The following is a 19,684-nucleotide window of genomic DNA, read 5'->3' on the forward strand; positions in this document are numbered from 1 at the left end:
TGCTCCTGCAAGTCCTGCAGAACTTCACTGCAAAGTCCTATCTGTTGTCTCTTGGCATTGGGCTGCTTTACAACCTTCCCCCTCTGCTCTGAGTGACAGCTGTAACTGTCTTATGGTTGGCTACTACATATGTCACTCACAGCAAAGGGGAGGGGCTGTGAAGAAGCTCAATGTAGAGAGCATTTATAGTGAAGCCCCATGCTGAGAACTTTCAGGACCAGAATCTGTCAGGATAAAACTTCACATTTACACTACTCCAGATGAGAATAACTCCACAAAAGGAGTGTTTGCACTCTCCCCAGCCCCAACTTAGTGCTGTCAGCAGTTTATTATGGACAAAACTGATGACATCCTCCCTTTAAAGGGATATTTTGTATTATACTTTATGTTGTGTTTACTGTAACCTTGTTTGTTAAAAGGGCGGGTTGGCTTCAGACATAGCAGTGCAGTGTCCTAGGAAGAGACAGGGGTTTAATGTGTGGGACCTTGTGGGATAGAGCTGTTACAGTGAATGCCAGGGCTACTTTATTTGTGATAGAGGCTCCAGTTGCCATGATTGACAGGGGCAGGGGGTGTAAAATTAGTTCCAATAGCCAGCACAGGAATTCTGTAGCACAAAGGCATTGCCTTGCCCATGTATGCTAGGCTAGGATAAATGGCAGAGTTTAATCAACCAGGCCATTTTATGACACAGTGTTGTTGGCTGAAGTGGCTGCCCTAGTGTGCCTAGGATGGGGCCTACAGCTACATGGACCTGGGCCTAGCCAAAGAGAGGAGAAGACACAGAGTAGATGTAGAAGGAGAAACTGAGAACACTGCACTGTATACAATCATTAAACAAGCAATGATCATCTAATAATATAGTAATATTTGGGGTCATTTATCAAACTGGTGTAAAGTAGAACTGGCTTAGTTCCCCATAGCAACCAATTAGATTCCACCTTTCATTTTTGACAGCTAATTTAGAAAATTAAAGGTGGAATCTGATTGGTTGCTATGGGCAACTAAGCCAGTTCTACTTTACACCAATTTGATAAATGACCCCAATTATTTTTAGTGTGTTACAGACTTTGCTAAATATAACAGATGTAATCCTATACAACGGATGTGTAAAACTAGGCCACTAAACACTTTCGCCACAAATAACTGCAACAGTGAAGTGCTTACCGTATTTTTCGCCCCATAAGGCTCCATTCACACATCCACACGGACAGCGGCAATGTGCGTTCCGCATTTTTCGGACCGCACATTGCCGGCACTAATAGAATATGCCTGTTCTTGTCTGCAATTTTTTGCGGAACGGAAGTGCGGACCCAGAAGTGCGGATCCGCAATTCCGTGTCCGGGCAGCACATCGTGCTGCCCCATTGGAATGAATGGGTCCGCAATTCCGTTCCGCAAAATGAGGAACAAAATTGCGGACGTGTGAATGGACCCTTAAACTACTTCTACCTACATCAGACACATACAGTATAAAATAATGTATCTTTTTTGTAGCTCTTAGCCCTTTTTCAGTAAGGTTTTGAGTGTGTTGTGCCTGAGGATAGGCTACATTGAGTTATGAGACATTTTGTACCTTTTGTGGTTTCATTAGTGGGTGAATATATTGAGAAAGTGTATAATAAGCACAGGATAAGTGTATAATGAAGCACAGGATGTATTTTATATTCACTATTATAGAAATAAAGTTCACCCTCTTTATTGTACAGAAACTTTTTCCACTTCAAATTTCCTTTGAAATACAAATATGCATGAATTATAGATATTCCACATTTCAAATGAGTTGTCATTAAGATTCACCAGTCTAGAGGAGAACAATGTTCTTCACTCAATGAAAGCAGACTTATACAAGCACAACTTCTATCAATTTACATTAAAATGTATTATCAAATTTGCCGGGGGCTTCTGCATCCCCTATTCACCTGGAATTTTCCGGGTGGTGAGAAAGGAACATTGGAATCAAATGAAATCAATAACAGACTTGGTCCGTGATCAATGGTTGGATATAAAACTAATTTGGACATCTCAAACTATCCTGCAGATGACTTCCATAATTTGATTCCATATCGCAAAAATTACAGGCGTACTTCTCTACCAATGCAACGCCCAACATGTCCCATACAATAATATGGGAGGCGCATAAGGCGGTAATTAGGGGGGAATTTATTGCGCTGGGGTCTCATATTAACAAAAATAGAGCGAGAAAATTGTTAGACCTCTTATCCCGTATCGCTAGTCTAGAATCGTCACATAAACGCTCATGTGCGCTCAGAGACCTTGAAGAGTTAAGAGTCATGAGATGAGAACTACAGGAGCTGTTAAATATTAAAGGGACACTGACAGGCCCAATAAGCATATTTAGGTATATATATGACAATACAGGTCTTATAAAGTGTATTAAAATCATCTAAGTATCCCCCATGTCCACCTTATAAATACAGTAAACTGCCGTTTTGAAGCGCCGCCCAGCTCATCAATATTCACTTCGCTGGGCGGCTACTACTGTCCCCGACTTCACAAGATCCGGCGCATGCCCAATACAATCCTAAGGGCATCGACCTCCGTCTCATCTTCAGCGCATGCGCCCGGCACCCTCACTGGCCGGGATCACATCGCGCCTGCGTACAGTCTGCATCTTAGAGGCCGCTTCAGCCTCTGCATTATGCGCATGCGCCGGGCACTGTTCAGCGCAGCGCTTCAGAGCGGGGACAGCAGAAGCCGCCCAGCAAAGTGAATATTGATGAGCTGGGCGGGGCTTCAAAACGGCAGTTGGGGGCGGCTGGCTGGGCGCAAGTGGAGATGAAACGCCGCCCCTTGGGCAGATTGGAGACGATTCAAGCAGGTTATAAAACTTCAGTTTACTGACAGGGGGGATACTTAGATGATTTTAATACACTTTATAAGACTTGTACTGTCATATATATATACCTAAATATGCTTATTGGGCCTGTCAGTGTCCCTTTAAGGCATCCAGGGCCTATTTGAAAGTCAAACATAAACATTATGTTCACGGGAATAGAGGCGGTAAGATAATGTCCGCGCTCATTAAAAAACGAGATGACCAAGTTTTTATCAAACGCATGAAGTCACAGGAAGGGCCTATAGTAACGGACACTCAAAAAATATCAAAAATCTTTAGGGATTACTACCACGACTTGTATAATCTTAGGCGGGAGGAACAGGGTGGCATACAGATAGCGCGCAGAGGGGAAATATATAATTTCCTGCGGACATTGAATTTACCGGTCCTTAACGACTCCTCTAAATTATCACTGATAGCCCCTGTCACCCTGGCTGAGGTGAAAAAAGTCCTAAATACGACGCCATCTGGTAAGAGCCCAGGCCCTGACGGACTTACCGTGGCTTATTATAAAAAGTCCTTCCTCAGTCCGTAGTCTCTTTTCCTCATTTGTGTGGGGTGGCTGTAGACCCAGGTTGGCGTATAAGGTTCTCACTAAGCCCATATTTAGGGGAGGCTTCGGACTTCCTGATGTGGCTGCATATTACAGAGCTATTCAGCTCAGATTACACTCCGACATCAGTAACCCTACGAACACCAAACTAGGTTGCAAGATAGCTAGAAGCCTACTAGGCCCTAAGGGTGTAGCGACCTTATGGGATCCCAAATTAGTGATGAATAACAACATAGGTAAGGAAGGTCTAGACCCCCTGAAGGGAGTTATGAACACATGGTCTAAAATATCACCACTCTTACGCTCTTCCCCTTGCCTATCTCCGTTCACTCCCACTGGCTATGTCCCATACTTGGTAGTACAGGGTTTCCAAGATGATTTGGGTCTTTGGAAGGCGCTGGGTTCTGTGGCAATAGGAGATGTCTTGAAACAACGGATGGTCCCTTCCATTCAAAGCTTGAAATCAAGTTTCCCTCACATCCCATGGTCACCCATACACTACTCACAGTTTTTGAGAGTTTGTACTCAATACCTAGCTTGTACCCCTAGTAAACTCGATCCCACTTGGTATGACACGATCTTACTACAACCATCGGGCAAAAAAGGATCCATTTCTAAGATATACAACAAATTACTGGATAATGTAGGTCCTTATAGACCCTGGTTTATTTCCCAATGGGAAAAGGACATGAACACCACCTTCGATGATAGTACAGTAGATAGGATCTTATGTCACTCTCATGGGTACTCTAGGTGTATTAGGATCCAAGAGAACGCCTATAAATTGGTGATTAGGTGGTACAATACGCCGCCCAAACTCCATGCCATGGACCCCTCACATTCGGATCAATGCTGGAGATGCAAGGGAACTACAGGCACTCTAATTCATATCTGGTGGACCTGCCCCCTGATATCCCCATTCTGGGACATGATTTCTAATCATGTCCTAGACATTGTCCCCTCCTCGTCACCACTGACTCCCTTAGTGGTTCTGCTAAACTTGCCCAGTGCAAAATTCATTCTTACCAAACATTCCTTGTTGTCCTCCCTAATAGCTGCGGCAAAACTCCTGATTCCTATGTTTTGGCTCACCAATAAAATACCGGGCTTAACAGATTGGATTAATAAGGTTCAGGAGATCCGCCTGCTGGAAGAGATGTCTACTTGGGAATCCTTGTCCCATGACAAACATCTGCGGGTGTAGGCTCCATGGCTGAAGTAGCAGGTTAACCGTCAGGATGTTCCAGCACTACCGGCAGCACCTATTCCTGCTAGTAGTAATTAACAAATGCTATCTTTTATGTAATGCCGTAACCACATTATGAAAGAATTTGTAATATGCTGATGCAGTGTTAGTGTTTGGAAGGATGCTACCCTGTCAACCAATATCGTATCTTTGTATGTTCTTCACCATCCCTATCTTCAACCGTGAATCCGTTCTTGTAAATGTAATTTACCTGTAAATGTAATCCACATGCCATTGAAACTTATCTGTGCTTCGCACAAACTTATTATTGCGATCTCGAGTATGTATCTTGTATAATCTGTATCAGACCAAGGATGTACCTTTATGTTATCATTTTATTATTCGATATGTACTTTATTATTGTCTCTCAATTAATGAAAATCTTAAATAAAGATTTGTTAAAAAAAAGAAATGTGTGTATTGTATGTTAGGATATGGTCGTACCACACGGTATATTGATCACACATTGACATTACAGTTGTTTCCAGGTATAAAATATATATAAAATAGCCTGAGATAAGATAATAACATTCGTAATATTACTCACCATGCTGGTGCTTCAATCTACATGCTACATCATTTTCTATTCTTGCATGTTGAGATATCACTTGAGTGAGCTAACTAATTTGGAAGGCCAACTGACCATGAGGTTAAGTGGTGATGTAGTCCAACCTGTAAAGGGGTGGTCTGGTTTAGAAAAAACATTTTCGAAAACTTAATTCAAGGGAATCCCTCATTTGTAATGTTCATGAATTAGGTGCAGTGGGTGGAAGACAACTAGAATGAGCACCTCGTGCTTTGGAGTACCTGGTACATTCATGTATTATACTGACATTATACAGACTGATTTTAATGAGCGCCATGTAACATCAGTTCTCTTGTGATGGAGCTACAGGGGAATCGAACGCTTCCTACCAGGTTCCTCCACTGAGTACAGCAGACCTATATGTTTCCAAATGCATATACTCTGAGGTCAATGTCCAAATCAGACAACTCCTTTAAAAATATTAGATAGTCCAATAAAATTATGTATTTTTTTATGTATTAAAAGTAATAAATCCATTGTTCTGATTTGTGTGATTTCAAACCATTTTATTAGTTTCTTATGTTCAATTTCAGGGGAAGAAAACTTATTGGCAATTTTGAAAAGACGGTGGTGGAAGTATATGTTCTTGGGAATTATAGACATAGAAGCGACATATTTAGTGGTGAAAGCACATCAGTATACCACTTTTATTAGCATACAGGTAAGTAATTTGTCATTTGCATGCTTCAATTTCCGTTAATTGACTTGTTTTTTCAAATCGTGTTAAAGGGGTGTTACCGCAGTGTGTGGAACTACTGTGTCAACCAACTGGTTTCACTTAGATCTAAACCTACAGTAAGAGCATTATCCGGGCAATTCCCTGGTATTCACCCGTTAAACCCTATACAGTGAAGTGAACTTCGCCGCAGGGAACCAAAAGGTCGCTACCTCCTGGAGTTGGATGACAGCAGACCTACTGGGGGGTCAGAGACACCAGTGCAGGGTACTAAGGAATAAGGCAGAACATGTAGTCCGAAACAGATCGAGGTCAAGGATGGCAGAGTTTTTGCAAATTTGTGATATAGGTCTCAGGTCAGAGCTGGCTGCAGAGGGTCACAACGGTAAATAGGCACAAGTCGGTGAACAGTAGACAACAGAAAACAGTATAAGCACCTTAGCAGGAACTTAGCAAGTTAGGAACCTAATTATTCTGGAAAAGGTCTGCAACCACAGTCTTATAGCAGAAAGCTGATTAGCAATTAGAAGCAGCCGTGCAGCAGCATATAGTCCAAGAGGAGGAAGGGAGTAGTAGTGAAAGCAAAAATAATGTTTCTTTTTTGAATCAGATAATTTTTTATTCAACAACATTTTTACAGTTATACAACCAATCACAGATGACATTTTAGAATTATTTCCATACATTTTACAAAGTTGACATCAGCATCCCAACACCCCACCCCCCAGCTTAACCCACCCCCTAACGAAGGGACGGCCACACAGAACCTTGCAAAGAAAGCAAACAACTCCACATTTGAGGCAACCAGGCTGTCATAACGCGAGCCTGACCTCTCTGTCTTGAAACTCAGACAAAGCCTCTACTCCCCTTTTCATGTCCTCCAATCTATATTCATTTTTTCCCTACATTAGGTTTTGAGATGTAAGTTACTGAAATCGCGCTGTTTAGGCCTCCTTCCACCACCACTAGGGTGGTAGAGTCAGTCCCAAGGGGAGACGCGCCATCCCTGGCCGAAATCCATTTGTCCCATAATTTTGTAAACTTGGCGATGCACTGCCTTTTAACATATACCCCTCTTTCTAGAAATAGCTCAGCTACAGAGGGTGGGCGCGGCAAAGCCAGTGTTTGGCAATACGTTTCCTGGCCTGGAATAATAAGCGCTGTACACTCAAGCGCAAATCCCGATTTTAAATAAAAAGGAAGGTGTCCAGTATACTCGATGCACGAGTAGTAGTTGAGACATGCGCTGGCCCTCACTCACCAATAGCTGCGGTGTCAGTGCCAATATAGCATTACAGTTGCAAGAAAAAGTATGTGAACCCTTTGGAATTATATGGATTTCTGCACAAATTGGTCATAAAATGTGATCTGATCTTCATCTAAGTCACAACAATAGACAATCACAGTCTGCTTAAACTAAAAACACACAAAGAATTAAATGTTACCATGTTTTTATTGAACGCTTTATGTGAACATTCACAGTGCAGGTGGAAAAAGTATGTGAACCCCTAGACTAATGACATCTCCAAGAGCTAATTGGAGTGAGGTGTCAGCCAACTGGGGTCCAATCAATGAGATGAGATTGGAGGTGTTGGTTACAGCTGCCCTGCCCTATAAAAAAAACACACACAAGTTCTGGGTTTGCTTTTTTACAAGAAGCATTGCCTGATGTGAAAGATGCTTCGCACAAAAGAGCTCTCAGAAGACCTACAATTAAGAATTGTTGACTTGCATAAAGCTGGAAAGGGTTACAAAAGTATCTCCAAAAGCCTTGCTGTTCATCAGTCCACGGTAAGATAAATTGTCTATATATGGAGAAAGTTCAGCACTGCTGCTACTCTCCCTAGGAGTGGCCATCCTGTAAAGATGACTGCAAGAGCACAGCGCAGACTGCTCAATGAGGTGAAGAAGAATCCTAGAGTGTCAGCTAAAGACTTACAAAAGTCTCTGGCATATGCTAACATCCCTGTTAGCGAATCTACGATACGTAAAACACTAAACAAGAATGGATTTATTGTGAGGATACTACAGAGGAAGCCACTGCTGTCCAAAAAAAACATTGCTGCGCGTTTACAGTTTGCACAAGAGCACCTGGATGTTCCACAGCAGTACTGGCAAAATATTCTGTAGACAGATAAAACCAAAGTTGACTTGTTTGCACAACTATGTGTGGAGAAAAAGAGGCACAGCACACCAACATCAAAACCTCATCCCAACTGTGAAGTATGGTGGTGGGGGCATCATGGTTTGGGGCTGCTTTGCTGCGTCAGGGCCTGGACGGATTGCTATCATCGAAGGAAAAATGAATTCCCAAGTTTATCAAGACATTTTGCAGGAGAACTTAAGGCCATCTGTCCACCAGCTGAAGCTCAACAGAAGATGGGTGTTGCAACAGGACAACGACCCAAAGCATAGAAGTAAATCAACAACAGAATGGCTTAAACAGAAGAAAATACGCCTTCTGGAGTGGCCCAGTCAGTGTCCTGACCTCAACCCAATTGAGATGCTGTGGTATGACCTCAAGAAAGCGATTCACACCAGACATCCCAAGAATATTGCTGAACTGAAACAGTTCTGTAAAGAGGAATGGTCAAGAACTACTCCTGACTGTTGTGCACGTCTGATCTGCAACTACAGGAAACGTTTGGTTGAAGTTATTGCTGCCAAAGGAGGTTCAACCAGTTATTAAATCCAAGGGTTCACATACTTTTTCCACCTGCACTGTGAATGTTTACATGGTGGTGTTCAATAAAAACATGGTAACATTTAATTATTTGTGTGTTATTAGTTTAAGCAGACTGTGATTGTCTATTGTTGTGACTTAGATGAAGATCAGATCACATTTTATGACCAATTTGTGCAGAAATCCGTATCATTCCAAAGGGTTCACATACTTTTTCTTGCAACTGTACATTGGTCTACCGATATGGGGCTGACACATTTTCCCATTTCTGTCTAACCGGCAGAGATTCCTCTCTTGCAGACTTCACAAAAAGATTCCTATATATTAATGATATTAACCCTCTCGAAGAGTGCCGAGTGAGAGTCTGCCAAAAATAATGTTTCTAATAGAAGTAGCACAGCAGTGATGGACCCACACTGCCGATGCAACAGGGGTTTTCGGAGTTCAGAATATTTATGGCTTATTCCTAGGATTGGCCAACAATATCAGAGCAGTGGGGGTCCAACTATTGGCATCCCCGGCAGATTAGCTGTTTCGGGTGCCATGGTTCTTGTGCAAGTGTAGCGGCTTCTTCATTGCCTACATCTACCTGCATGTTATCTACTTAGTAGCGGTGGTGCAGGATGTTGTAGCTTCTTCCAATTCAAGTGAGCGGGACACAGCTACAATAACCTGCATCACAACCACTAAGTAAATGTTCTCAGTAGACAAACTGATGTAAACAATCAAGAGGTCTCAGTACTCGCATGACTCCTGCTGATCTCTTATTGAAGACCATCAATAACCTCATCCTGGAAAACCCATTTAATTTACATGAAGAATAGGTAGCAGTGATCAATGTAAAGAAATGGGTGGAAACTAGCATTAGTGAATGATACAAGTAAAATTAGTTCTATGAAATCAAGACAGCAAGGCATACTAAATCGCGTTAAAGGAGTGTTGCCGCAGTGTGTGGAACCATTGTGTCAACCAACCAGTTTGACTTAGATCTAAACCTAAGAGCATTATCGGGGCAATTCTCTGCAAGGCAAATCAGTCAACTAGTTATATACAGTATAAGCAGCTGAACAGGAAGTCTCTGGAACACATAGGGTCAGCACTTGAGTGGAAGAGCCTGCAGTCAGTGTGGGCACATAGTAGACAGCCGAATCAGTGGCCCACAAAAGGGCAGGAGGCAGACAGATTTTCTAAAAGCCAAGAGGACCCTATTAAAAGCAGCTTTTGACAGATGAGAGGCTTGCATGACCATAATGAGGCAGTCACCACCCCAAAAGAACAGTTCAAAAAATTCTGCACCTCCTAACAAGAAGGTGCTAAATATGTTGTTTCTTTTTATCTGCAGCATGTATAATAACCTCATCCTGGAAAATTTGTATGATTATTTTCCATTTTGTACAGACAAATATTGTAGTGGAATTCTTTTAGAAACTGGGTGAGAACATACCTGTCATGGATGTAGTAGGGGAGAACACCAAAAGACAACAAGAAGGAAGGGAAAAGACACTAGGCCTCACCGCTAGGGAAGGAAAAGGGTCACCACCTATAAAACCCTGCTCCTGGCCCTAACTCATACGGGGCACCTCTCGATGGTAGAGATGCCCATACACAGGAACCTAGAAAACCCTGGTGGCCCTCGGATGCCCTAATGGTAATGACAGGGCAGAGACTACCCGCTCCTTCCCTGGTGAAGGAACCAGCATCTCGCTGAGGCCTAGTAAACAACAAAGGTGGGGGGAATACAAATTAGAACAAACTGAACACTTAACTTCTAAGGTTGATGGATGATGGATGAACAGGACTTCAACTAGAACCACACTCCAGCTCTTCCAAAAACCAAATGAAGCTGTCAGATCACTAATGTGCAGATAATCTTTCAGACCTTCTAAAACCTGTCACCGGTGTGACAATACCACTGTTAAATAGATACAAGTACTTAGCGAACATAAAAGACGCCAGTGAGTGCACATACTCACATAGCAAATATGTGGCTAGTCGATGGTCTTTTAGTTTTTAGTGTTATGGACTATATTCATGCAGGGTTGCCAACTGGAATTTTTTTTTTTTCTGGGCAAGTTATCCAAGTATCATGTACAGGCAACATTTTATTTTTAACAAATTGGAAAACCATAATGAATAATAAAGATTATACAGTAAGTAATACACGTCAATAGCTCAATATACTGACAAGAGCTCATTACCAGTATTACCTGGAAACTGTGAACTAAAAATAATTACCTTGAAAATAACCCGCTCAAGTACCACCATCCTCAAAAAATCACTGACACATCAGTTTTTTTTCTCAAAGACACAGGAAAAAAAGTCACCGATTTTCACAGAATTTCTGGACAGTTGGCAACCTTTTATTCGAAGAGCCACCTGGGTCACTAAAGTCTAAAAGTCTTTTATGACCTGAGGGACAAAGTATAAAAAAAAAATACACTGCTTAAAAAAATACAGGGAACACAAAAATAACACATCCTAGATCTGAATTAATTAAATATTCTTCTGAAATACTTTGTTCTTTACATAGTTGAATGTGCTGACAACAAAATCACACAAAAATTAAAAAATGGAAATCAAATTTTTCAACCCATGGAGGTCTGGATTTGGAGTCACACTCAAAATTAAAGTGGAAAAACACACTACAGGCTGATCCAACTTTGGTGTAATGTCCTTAAAACAAGTCAAAATGAGTCTCAGTAGTGTGTGTGGCCTCCACGTGCCTGTATGACCTCCCTACAATGCCTGTGCATGCTCCTGATGAGGTGGCGGACGGTCTCCTGAGGGATCTCCTCCCAGACCTGGACTAAGCATCTGCCAACTCCTGGACAGTCTGTGGTGCAACGTGACGTTGGTGGATAGAGCGAGACATGATGTCCCAGATGTGCTCAATTGGATTCAGGTCTGGGGAACGGGCGGGCCAGTCCATAGCATCAATGCCTTCGTCTTGCAGGAACTGCTGACACACTCCAGCCACATGAGGTCTAGCATTGTCTTGCATTAGGAGGAACCCAGGGCCAACCGCACCAGCATATGGTCTCACAAGGGGTCTGAGGATCTCATCTCGGTACCTAATGGCAGTCTAGGAGTGGACTCCGGACACTCAGGGCCCACCTTCTCAGGATGGGACCTATGGAAAGCCCTGATGAGACGAGAGGCCTTAATGTCCGTCACTGGGACCCACATCCTCTCCTCAGGACCATAACCCTCCCAATGAACGAGGTACTGGAGGGAACCGCGGACAAGACGAGAATCCACAATCCTAGAGACCTGAAATTCAAGATTTCCATCAACCATAATCGGAGGAGGAGGCAAAGGCGAGGGTACAATAGGTTGAACATAAGGTTTCAATAAGGACTTATGAAAAACATTATGGATCTTCCAAGTCTGAGGAAGATCAAGACGGTAGGCAACAGGATTGATGACAGACAGGATCTTGTAAGGCCCAATAAACCTAGGACCCAACTTCCAGGAGGGAACCTTCAATTTGATATTCTTGGTAGACAACCACACCAGATCACCAACATTCAGGTCCGGACCAGGCACACGTCTCTTATCCGCCACACGCTTATATCTCTCACTCATGCTCTTTAGATTATCCTGAATCATTTGCCAAATAGATGACAAAGACGAGGAGAATCTGTCCTCATCAGGCAAACCAGAAGAGCCCTCTCCCGAGAAAGTCCCAAACTGTGGATGGAACCCATATGCACCAAAAAATGGTGACTTATCAGAGGACTCCTGACGACGGTTATTTAAAGCAAACTCAGCAAGGGACAAAAAAGAACACCAATCCTCCTGATTCTCCGCCACAAAACAGCGCAGATATGTCTCCAGATTCTGATTGACGCGCTCTGTCTGGCCATTCGACTGCGGATGGAAAGCAGAAGAGAATGACAACCGAACCCCCAAGCGAGAACAGAAAGCCTTCCAGAATCTGGAAACAAACTGCGTGCCCCTATCAGAGACTATGTTGCAATTTGACAATGTGGTCAATAAATGCCTGCGCCAGCGTCTTAGCATTGGGCAAACCAGGGAAAGGGATAAAATGCACCATTTTGCTAAAACGGTCCACCACCACCAGAATCACAGACTTCCCCGAGGAACGAGGCAAGTCCGTTATGAAGTCCATGGACAGATGTGTCCAAGGACGGGAAGGAATGGGCAAAGGAAGGAGAGGACCTGATGGCCGTGAATGAGGGACCTTGGCACGAGCGCAAGTCTCGCAAGCTGCCACAAAACCCTCAACCGACTTGCGAAGCGCAGGCCACCAGAATCTCCGAGCGATGAGATCCAGTGTGGCTCTTGCCCCCGGGTGCCCAGCAAGGACCGTGTCGTGGTGTTCTTTAAAAATCTTGTGTCTCAAAGCGAGAGGCACAAACAACCTCCCAGGAGGACAAAGATCAGGAGCTTCTGACTGGGCTGCCTGCACCTCTGCCTCCAATTCAGGAAAAAGAGCAGAGACCACCACACCTTCAGCCAAAATGGGACCCGGGTTTTCAAAATTCCCACCTCCTGGAAAACAACGTGACAGGGCATCTGCCTTCACATTCTTAACCCCAGGGCGGAACGTAACAACAAAATTAAACCTTGAAAAGAACAAAGACCATCTGGCCTGTCTCGGGTTCAGACGCTTGGCTGACTCCAAATAGGCCCGATTTTATTGGTCAGTAAACACGGTAATAGGGTGTCTGGCTCCCTCTAGCCAATGGCGCCATTCCTCAAAAGCCAACTTGATGGCCAACAATTCCCTATCTCCCACATCATAATTTCTCTCTGCGGAGGAGAGTTTCTTTGAGAAAAAGGCACACGGTTGCCATTTGGCAGGAGAGGAACCCTGAGACAAGACCGCACCCACCCCTACCTCAGAAGCATCAACCTCAACTATGAAGGGTAACGAAATATCAGGTTGTACTAGGATGGGAGCGGAAGCAAAACTCTCCTTGATATTAGAAAAGGCCTTACGCGCCTCTACCGACCAGGAAGAAAAATCTACCCCCTTTCTGGTCATATCAGTGAGTGGTTTAACAACAGAGGAATAATTCAAAATAAATTTCCTGTAATAATTGGCAAAGCCCAAAAAACGCATCAGCGCCTTCTGGTTCTCAGGAAGCTCCCACTCAAGCACAGCGCGGACCTTCTCGGGGTCCATGCGAAAACCAGAAGCGGAGACAAGAAACCCCAGAAATTGGATTTCTGGAACCGCAAACACACATTTTTCCAGTTTCGCATATAATTTATTCTCCCGCAGAATGAGCAAGACCTGACGTAAGTGTTCCTTATGAGTCTTGAAATCAGGAGAAAAAATCAAAATGTCATCCAAATACACTAATACAAATTTTCCCATTAAATGATAAAAAATGCTGTTGACGAAATGCTGAAAAACGGCTGGGGCATTCATCAAACCAAAAGGCATAACCAAATTCTCAAAATGGCCCTCAGGGGTATTGAAAGCCGTCTTCCATTCGTCTCCTTCTCTGACCCTAACCAGGTTGTATGCCCCTCTTAGGTCTAATTTGGAAAAGACTTTAGCCCCAACAACCTGGTTAAACAGGTCCGGGATCAGAGGAAGCGGATAAGGATCACGAATAGTGATACTGTTCAGCTCCCTGAAATCCAGACAAGGTCTTAAAGAACCATCTTTTTTCTTAACAAAGAAAAAACCAGCGGCAACAGGTGACTTCGAGGGTCGTATGTGTCCTTTTCTCAAACTCTCAGAGATATAAGCCCGCATAGCGACCCTCTCAGGTTGGGAGAGATTGTATAAACGAGATTTAGGCAGCTTGGCGCCTGGGATGAGATTAATAGGGCAATCATACTCCCTGTGCGGAGGCAAACCCTCAACTCCACTCTCAGAGAAGACATCCAAAAATTCTGAGAGGAAAGGTGGTACAGTCTTAGTAGAAACCTCAGAAACAGATGTTATGAGGCAATTCTCTCTGCAAAAGTTACTCCAACCATTTATTTGCCTCGCTTGCCAATCAATGGTGGGGTTATGTTTAGTGAGCCAGGGTAGCCCCAACACTAGAGGAGTAGGCAAACCGCTAAGGACGAAACATGACACATCCTCAACATGAGCATCACTCACAATTAAACGGATATTGTGAACTATGCCCTTTAATGATTTCTGAGAAAGTGGAGCTGGATCAATAGCAAAAACAGGAATATCCCTTCCCAAAGTGCATACCTGGAAACCATGAGTTATTGCAAATTGATTATCAATGAGGTTGACAGCTGCTCCACTATCGACAAAAATCTCACAAAAAATGCTCTTGCTCTCTAGCGCCACCCTAGCAGGCAGGACAAAACGGGAACTACAAGCAAACGGAAAACCTTCAATTTCCCCCTCAACCCTGCCAATAGTAACAGACGGAACATTTTTAAAAGATTTTTTCCTTTTTGTCTCTTTATTACTCCCAGAAAACTGCCTGAATCTCCTTGAGGGACAAACATTTGCCAAATGATTTATACCTCCACAACAAAAACAAACCCTCCCATGCGGGCTGAATCTTCTATTGTCAGAGGCAATCAACCCCAGCTGCATGGGCTCCTGCTCAGAAGGGGCTGACAGCGACTGAGACTCCTGCGCACAGAATGAGACCGCTGCACTGTTCCGAGACTGAGTAGGACAGGAAGGAGAGATCTCTCGTCTCTCTCTAAGACGCCTGTCAATACGAACGGCCTGAGACATAGCAGAGTCCAAGGAGATAGGCCTCTCATGAAAGGAAAATGCATCTTTCAATCCCTCTGAAAGACCATGGCAAAATTGACTTCGGAGTGCAGCATCATTCCAACCAGTATCAGCTGCCCATCTCCGAAATTCGGAGCAGTATATCTCTGCGGATTGTTTACCCTGGCATAACAGACGTAGTCTAGACTCAGCCAGAGCAATACGATCCAGATCATCATATATCTGACCCAGGGCTAAAAAGAATTCATCCACTGAGCGGAGGGGCCGTGCCCCCTCCGGTAGCGAAAAGGCCCAAGACTGAGCGTTACCCCTGAGCAGCGATACAATGATCCCCACCCTCCGTTCTTCATCACCAGAAGAATGGGGAAGAAGGCGAAAATGGAGTTTGCAAGCCTCTTTAAAACGCACAAAATTCTCACTTCCCCCAGAGAACGTATCCGGGAGCGAGATCTTGGGCTCAGCACAAACTCCATGAACGCAAGCTGAACCGGTCACTTGAAACTGAGAAAAAATCCTACGGAGATCAGCTACCTCCAATGAAAGACCCTGGAGGCGTTCAGCCAAAAGTGAAACCGGATCCATGCTTGAGACGGTTTTGGCGGCTGATAATGTCACGGATGGTGTACAGGAAACAAGACAATACCATATAAACAATGTCTCTCTGGATCCACAACTAAGGAACAAAGGGAGACCCCTGCAATAGAGCTGCCGCTCTCCCTCACTGCTCAGCCTATGCGAACACCCCAAAGGTGGATGGCCGCATATCCACGTTCCTCGGCTATCTATTACCTGAAGACCCTACAATAGTGAAGGGACACGACCACCGGCTCCCTACACTGACACGGAGGGAGTCAGGGTCACCTGGATCCAGAAAAGACAAAAACATAAATACATAAACAGCACTTATCTGCAGACGACTGACGACTGACGACTGGGAACTGGGAACTGGGAACAGCATGCACACACACTCCAGGAAGTTGTATCAGCCGCACACTACTGCATTATGGGGAGGAACTTAAAGGGTAGCGATCAGTCTGACTGCATGACAGCTGAGATAGACTAACGAGATGAGAAACTAAACCAAAACAAAGAAATTCAAGGAGGAGGATCTGAGAAGCTCCTGTGAGCGCTTCTCAGCTGTCTGGCTGTGACAGGCGGAGGTAGCGGTGCTGCTGCTGGGTTGTTGCCCTCCTACAGCCTCCTCCACGTCTCCTGATGTACTGGCCTGTCTCCTAGTAGCGCCTCCATTCTCTGGACACTACGCTGACAGACACAGCAAACCTTCTTGCCACAGCTCGCATTGATGTGCCATCCTGGATAAGCTGCACTACCTGAACCACTTGTGTGGGTTGTAGACTCCGTCTCATGCTACCACTAGAGTGAAAGCACTGCCAGCATTCAAAAGTGACCAAAACATCAGCCAGGAAGCATAGGAACTGAGAAGTGGTCTGTGGTCACCACCTGCAGAACCACTCCTTTATTGGGGGTGTCTTGCTAATTGCCTATAATTTCCACCTGTTGTCTATCCCATTTGCACAACAGCATGTGAAATTGATTGTCACTCAGTGATGCTTCCTAAGTGGACAGTTTGATTTCACAGAAGTGTGATTGACTTGGAGTTACATTGTGTTGTTTAAGTGTTCCCTGTATTTTTTTGAGCAGTGTATATGATAATAATAAAAAAGTATAAGAAAAATGGCCCCAAAAATGTTCCCTGTCCAAATCTCTTGCTTGCCAAGAACCTATTATGCAAAATTGGGCATGTAATTTATGTAAATTTACAGTAGACGGCAAACGCAAATAAAAATTAAATCTGTTTTAGGGTAATACTGTATTATTGCCAGAGAAAAAAAAAAAAAAAAAAAAGGCAAAAAGAGCTGATTTTTACAATATTTTGAGACTATAAACTAAAAAAGTAATAAAAAACATAAATCACTAAAATCATGTCACTAGCCATACAAATAAAATACAGTTGTTAAACTGAAAAATAGCCAAAACAAAATAAAAAACCAAGATGACCCTGGTCCTGATCTGGTTAATGTGAAGTGTGGAAGTAGAAAAATTCATGCACACTACCAGCCCAGTTGTTACAGAGAGAAGAAAGCTGTTGAGACTGAATCTAAACGAGTACCTGTTTCTGTCCTGAAAAGAAGAGTTTTTCTTCAAGAAGGGCATACATATAAATGAAGCAATTCTTATTTGAATTATTGCTATTCTGTATGTTTAAGAAGTCATTTAATTAACATATACAAATCAATACATTGATCTACACAATCTCATTTAGGCACCGTACTGTAAATTTCCCACTCTAACTAGCTCTTTGTATTCTTAATGTGTGTTGCATTGTATACTATAAACTATATGGATTGCCATTATGATACAATAATCACACAATTGAGACAGACAATGCAGTTTAATGACTGGCATGTAGAACTTTTCATGAAAGAATATATACTTCATATATCATTTGTTTAATTGGGAAGCAGCATAATAAGACATAATCTCCAATTGTTCTTGGCTGTGCCTGGAGACTGCTTTGTTCGATTTATATCAAAATGGAGCCAAGTTAAATTACACAATAAACTCGTTTGGATACTAAAACACTAAATACAGTTCTCATAGAGAAGTTTGTTTTAGTAACAGAAAACAGGAGAAAAAAATCATTGTAAAAAGTTTGCAAAACATCTTAGGCCTCTTTCATACAGTCCGTGTTTGATCATGAAAGAACACAAAACGATCTCTGCTCCACAGACGTGCCTTGGGCTGTACTGTACATACTGTAGCATTAGGACATATTTTGTGAATGGGCATACACAAAAATGTCATATTAAATGGAGAAGACCAGTAGCAGGATATACTGGTATTGAAGCATTGTGATTATGGATCCATAAGTTGGCCATAGATAATATGACATTTTGTTGTATGCCTAGGGGAACAGCTCAAGTGTCTATCCCTGAACCATCTTTATCATCCAGCCTGAGATAAATCTAGGGCAGGTCTAGACAGTCTTTGGTTACACCATCTACAGGTTTAGTAAATCTGGACTATTATGTAAGCCTTCTCCCTATGAATTACCAAGTAAGGGTGTAAGCCCACCTTTCCTTTTCCTTTGCTTTCTTATGACATGGTTTGCGCTCATTTTGTGCAATAAATGTCTACTGCAGAACAAAGGAACCTATGGTTAGTGGTCTAATAGCAGTGAACATGCACAAAAGTATCCCAATTTTCTTAGTAGCAAAGAAGAATATCAGCTTAGCATGTATGTTGGTTAACTAACAAACCAGTTTGAAAGCAATGTAATTTTGCTAATAGAGCGTTGTACCAGTCATGCACCAAAAGCCTCATTACCCTATAATTAGGCTTTCTGTGCACAATTTCTGTTACAATTTAGAAAAATATAAATTCACTATAAGACTAGGACAACACGATGACACTGTAAACCACGATTTGCAGTATAATCATGGCATCATTGTGCAGCAAGCCCTTGAGAAGTCAGAGCAAAGAGTCAGAGCAAAGGATGGGAGTGGTAGGTGCCCCGACTATGGTCTCCCCCAGGGTATTGCTCTCTAGAGCTGGTGTAGTGAGGAGGGAGCATCCTTTCTTCCCTCAGGGCACTCCCTGTATTTGGAGCTCCTGCCAAATGGTAGTTTGGGGTGCCCTTGATGTTGGTGCTTGTATGGGTGCCTGGCAGAAGATGTAGTGGCAGTGGCCAGCATGAGGTGTAGTAAGGGTCAGTAACCAGGCCAGGTTTAACACAACAAATTTACTTTATTTGAATGCAAAATAGTTCATCCAACAACAGTCTGTACACAGTGCAAATTCTGCCCATATGTTTGTGCATGAGTTAGGCAATGTTGGAAGCAATGGCCCTCTGGTTACACTGTCTGTTGCTAAAGTCTCTCTTAATAGAATCTCTGGCTGACGACTGTATTCTATTAATAATGCCTGCAATTTGCACGGCAGTGTGCAGGTTCAGTGATATGACTAGCCAAGTCATATCAGAGGTGTGTAGGATGTGTTAACTTGTTACCCCTCTACAGCAGCAGGGTCTGGAAAGCTTTACGTAGGTTACCTTGCTGACTGCCTCCTCGCTCGGCCATATAGATTCTCCAGTCTTGTCTTTCTTCCTCTTTTGCTGTAGCAGAAGCAGAGGATCCCATGAAGATCAGTTAGGGCTGTTTCTCACGAGCGTTTGCAGTCTAGAAATCACGCTTCATGTGTGAATGTGATCCTCACTTCTGGACACTGCTCATCTTGCCGGAGCGCACAGCATTATACTGATTTATAATGCTAATTGCCTCTGCATAACCTGATTGTTACAGAATCATAGTGACAGCTTTAGTTCAGTATGATCCTGTAGAAAGAAGGTCATGCAGAGGCACATAGCATT

The 19,684-nt window shown here is 43.2% G+C and overlaps 1 protein-coding gene across 1 annotated transcript in view; it reads left to right on the forward strand.

Moving 5' to 3' along the window:
- SLC35F1 (solute carrier family 35 member F1) overlaps window positions 1-19,684 on the forward strand; it is a 446,044-nt gene that overhangs the window by 348,247 nt on the left and 78,113 nt on the right. The window contains exon 3 of the mRNA XM_040428920.1: window positions 5,778-5,905. Within this exon, the coding sequence (XP_040284854.1) occupies window positions 5,778-5,905 (128 nt within the window). The remainder of the gene's footprint in view (window positions 1-5,777; window positions 5,906-19,684) is intronic.

The sequence above is a fragment of the Bufo bufo genome, chromosome 4, assembly GCF_905171765.1.
Source record: "Bufo bufo chromosome 4, aBufBuf1.1, whole genome shotgun sequence".
NCBI classification, from domain to species: Eukaryota; Metazoa; Chordata; class Amphibia; order Anura; family Bufonidae; genus Bufo; species Bufo bufo.